Genomic DNA, 7,853 nt, shown 5'->3' with positions numbered 1-7,853 from the left:
AAGGGTCTATGATTATGATTTTTTATCGTGACCAAAAGGTATCTATGGTCACGGTTTTGAAAGGTGACCTAAAAGGGTCTATGGTTATAGTTTTACGAAAGGGTGACCTAAAATGGTCTATGGTCACAGTTTTGGGGGTGACCTAAAAGGTCTATGGTCAGGGTTTTGAGGGGTGGCTTAAGGTGGTCTATGGTTACGATTTTTTCCGTCTTTTCTTCCAACTACGCACCCTCCTCCCCTCACGCACGGTGCCACCCATTGTTTCTAAGCCCTCTCTCAATCTCTCACCAGCAACAACTCACCAACTTCAGAGTCTCCTTAGCCCGCGGCGAAGCTCCTCGTTCGACTGACGACGGTAATGACTGCCAGTGTTGTGCCCTACTTCTCGGTGACGACTCCTCATTTGACTAATGACGGTGACGACTCCTTGTTAGTATTATTGGAAAAGAAGAACAATCAATTGTGATTTTGTTCTCCACTTCACTCCTCCAAGTCTCTGATGGTCATTGATGCCTTGTCTCCATTGAATCCTAAACGGAGAAGCTTTACCAATGCTTATTCCATGGTAACTCTTTCATCCTCCTAATGATTCTTTTCTTCTTTCTTGCCTCATGATTTTTTATTTTTAGTTTTATTGATTTCAAGAATTTTTCCTCTTTTTCTTTCTTTTTTAAGCTTAATTTATAGTTTTTCTTGATTTTCTTATCTAATTGATTTATGTTACGATCAGGCTTTGCTTTATTTTTTACCCATATTTGTTTAGAATTCTTTTCATTTAATCCTCAGAATAATTGTAATGAACTGAAAACCCTAAATTGTTAACCACAGAGTGCAACATTTGTGAAAGAAATATTAATGGTTAATGATAATAAGGTTGATGGTAACGTGTATCTAACTGACTCTATCTATGTATTTTTATATTGTAACAAAATGTAGGTCATTTCTAACCAAAATCGTAAAAATAGATCCAAGTAAAAATGGAATCATCGAATGGGTCTAGCTAGCTTTGAATTAGTACGCGCTGAATTCGTATTATATTTGTGCTTTGCATTTAAATATCTTTGCATGTTTTATATTATCTGTGTTGACTTAGTCACATGTTGGTGGTTTCTTTGTGGCTTGCAAAGAAGGAGGACAATGAAGATCCATTACAATCTGAGATGTTTGTTGTAACTCGTACGAACAAGAAAGGAAAGACTTATCCGAAAACACAAGAGACGGTTGTGAGTTGTTTAGTTTCTTAGAAATGTACACTAAAAAGAAATGTGTTAGCTATTTTTTATTTTTAGTATTTACGCGCATCAACTTATTTTGATATTATTTGTGTGTAATATGATCATCTTCAAAATTTGAAGTAAGCAGGATATAGTGATAATGAAGTAGTTCAAACAATTTTTAGAAAGGAGAAACATGGTAGAGTTCGTTTGTATGGTCAATCAGTCACAAAATCCTCTCTTAAAAAAAGATAAGCAAATCCGAAAAATGCAATAACATACTGAAGTGGTTTTAACTATGGAGAAAAATCAAAATAACTTAACTTGCAAGTTGGATGGTTTAACAAACTTTATTAAAACGTTGTTGCAATAAGTCAATACCGGCATAAATGCAGAACAAGTGCAAGTAATGATAGAAGCTACCCAACAATCTCCGCCTGACGCCAATAGTGCACCAAATGATGTGCGGCGAAGCATGAAAGATTTGGAAGTAAGTACTATCAAATTAGTAGTTAAATTAATAGTAACTGATTATTGTTGATGTTAATTTTATTATTGATTTATTGGCCTTAAGCAAATCTACTATAGAATCTAGTTTGTTAGCAGAAGGTTGCTTGTTCTTGTTGTACTTAGTATGTACTAGACTATTGTAGTAGTTAATTATAAAAGTTTGATGTTGGCATGTCTTTTTCAAATAAGAAACTCATTAAGGATGGTATGCTTAGAGCATTAGTGCCGAATTTCAAATAGAGTAAGGTACAACTACATTAGTTGACTTCTTAAACTTTTTTCTCTTCATTGTCATTGGAATTTTTTTTTCATGGGTACCTTTATAAATGTATGACTTTCTTAGAAAAATCATCATCATTATCACTATCTCTATCTCTAGCTCTAGCTATCTATCTCTATTTATCTTCTTTATTTGATTCATATTATATATTCTTAATTAATTAATGTTCACTACAAGAAAAATACCCATTCAGAAAAGGATACACAATTGTGGTATCATTTTAAAAGTGTAGCCTTAGGTATTACAGAAATCACTTATAAAGCGTAGCCGTAGGTTGATATCTATAGGTTCACTTTTCGTATCAAAGAGGATGCTTTTAGAGAATAGCCTATTTATTAAGTTTTGGGAGCGTTTTAAAAGTGATGCCTAATGTATCTAGAACAAAAAACTTGACACTTGGTGAATTTTTTCCCTCTTAACTTTTTCCTGTAATCACGCACACTCAGCTCACACACTTAGTGAATTTTTGACCCATTCCCTCCAAAGCACCCTATTAGAGAAGAAAACCCTCCAAAGCACCCATTCCCTCCAAAGCTCGTCATCCCCCTTTCAGAGAAGAAAACCCTCCAAACACTACAAGAAAAATACCCATTCAGCCGCACTTTTTTTAAACTACATTTGAAAAGCGTAGCCTATTCTATGAATAGGCTACGCTTTTCTCCGTGTTGCCTTTTGATGAGAGAAAAGAATACACAATTATGGCATCATTTAAAAAGTGTAGCCTTAGATATTATAGAAATCACTTATAAAGCATAGCCGTAGATTGATACCTATAGATTCACTTTTTGTATCAAAGGGAACGCTTTTAGAGGGTAGCCTATTTATTAAGTTTTGGGTGCGTTTTAAAAGTGATGCCTAATGTATCTAGAACTAAAAACTTAACACTTGTAAATTTTTTCCCTCTTAACACTTGTAAATTTTTTCCCTCTTAACTTTTTATCCAGCTCACACTTAGTGAAAATTTTCCCTCCAAGAGAAGAAAACCATTTCACCTTTCACAAAGAAAAACCCTCAGCTCACACTCAGCTCACAAAGAAAACCATTTCACCCTTTTAGAAGAAAACCCTCATCGTCATCACCCTCAGCTCGTCATCGATCACCCTCAGCTCGCTCGTCATCACCCTCAGAATACCCTCCTGCATCACGAATCGAAGCTAACCACTGACCCCCACTCACCACTCACCGCCACACACCACTCACCACTAACCACTGACTGTCGCTCGAAGCTAAGTCGCCCTCTTGCACTGATCATAGCGCGCTGCCCAGACCGTTCATCTACCTTCGTAGTCTCTGCTCTCACCATCACTGGTCACCATCGTCGTATCTGCGCTCACTGTCGCCGCTCAACCAAGTTGTCTTTGTTCTCACTGTTGCATCTCACCCTTGTTGTCTCTGTGCCGACCATCGCCGCGCGCCTAGCATCATCGTTCTCTCTGCTCACCATCGTCGAGAAGGTGTGTATAGATTTTCATTTGGTTCTAAAATTGGAGGTTTAGGGTTTTTAATTTAGGGGTTTGGTACACTAATTGCCTGTTATCAGTGAAATCTGAAGTTTGGTTTAGTTCAAGTGATTCAGTTGTTGTTTACTGAAATCTGAATTGAGTAGAGGTTGCTTGTTTTTCTAAACTATATTTGTTTGGGTAATAGAAAAATGAAATGCAGTCACTGCCATCACATGGAACTAATTGGTTATGATTCTTTATTGCTTCCTTAATTGCCTGCGGTGAGACAAGAAAATTGAGATTCCTTAATATATTTCTGTCACGAATAATTCTATGAATCAAGGTTTCTTCTGTATAGAAAAAAGTATTGAATAGTTCTTCTGCATAGAAATTAAAAGTAGTATATGGTTCTTTAATTAGAGGTCACAAGAGAGCAAAGCATATGGTTCTACTTGTATATGCATAGAGAAAAAGGGCTGAAATAGTTGATGGACAAAGATAGTGTGGTGCACAAGAAGGTGAAATAGATGAAGGATATGGCTGGAAAAGCTGTCCTTAATGGTGCTCTTCTTTGAATTCTGTTGAAGAACTAATTGAGGATATCGTAGGTAGCAATTTATAACTATTCTGTTGTGTTTCATGAATATAGTTTTCCTTTCTTAGAATCAATGAATAAATTAGTGTGATAGAGAATTTTTTGACTAATATGATATAAGTTAGAAATTAAATTATTGTAGTTGGTCTATCAATTTTTCTTGAACTGTTGCCAGATCTTTCTATTCCCATATGCTCTATTTTAATGTTGACTAAACCTCTATGATAGTGATGCTATTAGCATTAGCACTAAGTCATACTTATTATCATTAGTGGAAAATTACAAATTACAATTTTTTCATCTTCGTGACCTACTTCCTTATATATACACCTGCTGAATGGTGTTATCAAGTTTAAAAGCATTCAAACTACATTAAACAGTTGAAAGAAAGATCAAAGAAACTATGGTACGAAATGCAACATAGTTAATTAGTTATTAGATCTCTGCTTATCTGAGACAAAATCCTACTTAGTTTATTGAAATTCGATTGTTTTTAGGTTTTTTTATACTACAATATCTAGGAATATCAATATGTATCATTTCTCCTTTTGTTCATGGTTGGTTTTTTCATTAACTTATTCATTGATACTGAATCCTTGCCAAAAATATCATTTAAATTTTTTTTCCTTTAATAAAAACTCTCAACTTCTAACTCTAGTATCTTTAACATGCAATAGTTAGTTGATGTTAAATTACTAAAATTCTGGGTCAGGTAAGGATCAGGATTCCTAAGATCACAGCATGATCTTTTGCAGAAGAATTACTAACTAGATCCTAATTTTGAATGAGTTCAACCATGGTAAGACTTTGACCTATTGAAGCTTAGTCCATTGTAAGACATCAAGCCACAATTTTTTGTAATTTCCTAAGGAATGCTTGAGCACAATGTTGGTGGGTTTCGATTTGACCAGAGAGAGGTAGTTCATAGTTGCAAGATTGATCCTTGTGTGCAGAGAGTTTTATCAGTATGTTAAACTTGTGTTCCATGTGATTGTATTTGTATTTCTCTTACTTGTTTATTTTGAGTTTTTGACCTTAATTATGTGATGAATGTTGTAGGCAAGACGAGCTTTGAGGGCGTTGAGGGCAGTGGTGAGGCTGCAGGCTATATTTCGCGGAAGGCTAGCGAGGAAGCAAGTTGCTGTTACTCTAAGGTGCATGCAGGCTCTTGTTCGAGTTCAAGCTCGCGTCCGCGCTAGGAATGTGAGGAACTCTCCAGAAGGGAAAGCCGTGCAGACACTATTAGATCAGTACCGCAACCAAGCTGATCCTATCAAGGAGGCTGAGGTATTGTAAAAGCTTTTTAAATTCCTCTCCCCAAAAAAGATTCTATAATGGAGAAAAATACTCATGTCATCCAAAGATATATACATAACACTCAAGTTAGTCCTGCACTGATCTTAAATGTCATTGTAGTCTCTCTTTTTTGAAATTGATATAAATTTTTAGTTCTCTTAGACATCAATATGTATTATTGCCAACTTGCTCATTCTGGTAAACCTTTTTTTTTTTAAATTTTTTCCACTTAAATCACCTCAAGTGAAGATATTTCTGGTGCTTTTTCCAATTTTAATCTGTACCCCGTACTAGGTATTTCAATTTGATTAATTTATTTATTTATTTTATATTAATATAATAATAATAATAGTTTTTTTATTATGGTTATAAAATCTGGGTCCTGATTTTCTGGTCTCCTGAAGGATATGTGTGTGTGTGTGGGGCTTTTTTCTGAATTACTTAAAATGCACAAGTGTTAGCTTGGATCTATGTCTTTTGGTTGGTCATCCTAATAAATGGGGTTGCTTAGTTGTTTAGTATTGAGGGTTGTTCTACCTGCTCTATTTAACTGTTTTGAGGGTACGGTTTATAATATTAGGAGTATGAGGGTGGTTGTTGTTCTGTCTTTGCTGAGGTTGATGGTGCACCTGTGTCACTTAATTAGGACATGTTGCTACAACACTATGCCATTGCCCATGTAATTTATCACACATTTCATGAAATATAACACAATTGATTACCTTGTTTTTGAAAGTTGGAGTCATTGATGCAAGAGTCCATGTCATCAAAGCAAGATCCTTCAATTTTCACTCTTTATACTTGTCTGATTTTGTAGTTGATGGTTTTTCACCTTTTTTAGCAAATTGAGATGAATTTTTTTCTTTTGAAAAATAATCTCCTAAAGATTGGCTCTGTATAGTGATGAGTATAGTTTTGTGCCATGTACTATCTAATTAAGATGCATGCCACATTATTATTGTGATAACAAATGATTATTGTTTGTCTACTTTAACTTTAATCTTTGTTGATTGAGATTCAAGAAACTGCATGTAATTAAACAAGATTAGATTAAAGAGAGGTGGCATTTATTTCTTTGGTCTCTTTAATTATAGTAATAAAAAAAGTCAAAACCCAATGAAATTGAAAATGAATTGAATCTGAATTATTTGACTGAAAAAAGGAAACATTAAAATTCTCTCCGCTTAAAATTTCTTGATTCCTTCAAATTTGTGTGAAAAAAATCACCTTGCATAAAGTTAATTAGAACTGTTTCCCTAAAAATTACTATTATTACAACTCTTTTCATTATTAAAGAACATTCTTTGACAACTGGATATATAGTTGCATTGCTTGGGTGCTCTGTTTTCCGAAAGAGCCATTCCCATTATGGAATAGCCAAACAACGGTACACTATTTATGAATATCATGAGCTATGTATATATATAATATTGATATAACATGCTGGAGTGGATCACAGAGCAGAAGAATATTAATTAATTAAAAAATTGGAGTGGTAAATATCACAGTTTTACACAATAATATTTTGTATTTTTACTTAATTAGATTGCCGTTATCTGTTGAATGATTTAATTGTTGCTGCTGCTGCTGGGTCCCAAATCTGTTTGATTATATCAATTTAATTCTTGCTAAACGATGATTGCTAAATTCGTGGTTAAATGGTTGGATATGGCAATTACAATTTTTTTGTCTGTAATTTTTACAGTTATTCGTGGTTAAGGTTGAAGGCGAAAGTTTTTGGTTAAGGTCTTCCAAGAAGATTTTGTCAAAACGTTGATCGTGTCATGGCAAGGTACAATGCATACTTTAATTCTTTTGATTTGTTAGTTTTGAAGTTGCAATTTAACTTATTATATTTGTACTATAAATTCTATGTTTCTCTTTATTTGTTTTACCTCAATGGGTTTCTAGAGAATTACTTCTAAGACTAGGAACTATTTTCCAACCTAGTTACAAGTCTTTGAATGTCCTTTTCATTGCCCATTCCCTTTGTAGCAAATAACACCCTGCCTCCTCTATTCTTCTAATCTTCACTTTGCGACCCCTTATAAATTTTCTGCCTAAAAAATTTAATAATTATCGATTAGGTTTTGTGATATGCCAAAGGATTGGATGGATCTACCGAGGTATAGCGAAGAGTATATCAATGGTGTTATTAATTTTTTAGACTTTGCATACTCTGAGGGAGAACCGGACGGATGACAAATTCAATGTCCTTGTAAGAGGTGTTGTAACATTAATTGGTATAGAAGAGATGTGGTATTCGACCATTTAGTAGCCGACGGATTTGTTAAGGGATATAGAACATGGATTAATCATGGCAAATGGGCAATCCTGATGGCGGTTGACGATGACACGGATGATGAAGAAGGTGCATGCGATGACATCGAAGGACTGCTTAATGATGCATTTGGAGATGTATCTCATGCTGAGGGTGTTACTGTAGGTCAAAATGAAGAGGCTAAAAAGTTTTACAATTTAATAGATGGGGCAAGTCAAGAGTTATACCCGGGTTG

The 7,853-nt window shown here is 34.6% G+C and overlaps 1 protein-coding gene across 1 annotated transcript; it reads left to right on the top strand.

Moving 5' to 3' along the window:
• On the top strand, nucleotides 1,624–5,509 carry LOC110269403. Its single transcript, XM_021117206.1, has 3 exons — nucleotides 1,624–1,704; nucleotides 2,949–3,458; nucleotides 5,101–5,509. The coding sequence occupies exons 1-3, from the start codon at nucleotides 1,624–1,626 to the stop codon at nucleotides 5,335–5,337; spliced, it is 828 nt and encodes a 275-aa protein (XP_020972865.1). The 3' UTR covers nucleotides 5,338–5,509.

This window comes from Arachis ipaensis, chromosome B03, assembly GCF_000816755.2.
Source record: "Arachis ipaensis cultivar K30076 chromosome B03, Araip1.1, whole genome shotgun sequence".
In the NCBI taxonomy this organism is placed as follows: domain Eukaryota; kingdom Viridiplantae; phylum Streptophyta; class Magnoliopsida; order Fabales; family Fabaceae; genus Arachis; species Arachis ipaensis.
The sequence above is the reverse complement of the archived record's forward strand: the minus strand, read 5'-3'. Positions and strand labels throughout refer to the sequence as shown.

What these genes read in the sequence shown, in the direction of transcription:
- LOC110269403 (XM_021117206.1), top strand. Translation starts at nt 1,624, where the DNA reads ATGATAGAAGCTACCCAACAATCTCCGCCTGACGCCAATAGTGCACCA. An exon ending in GAAGCATGAAAGATTTGGAA is followed by an intron (nt 1,705 to 2,948) that starts GTAAGTACTATC and finishes CTTTTTATCCAG; the next exon opens with CTCACACTTAGTGAAAATTT. An exon ending in TGCTCACCATCGTCGAGAAG is followed by an intron (nt 3,459 to 5,100) that starts GTGTGTATAGAT and finishes TGAATGTTGTAG; the next exon opens with GCAAGACGAGCTTTGAGGGC.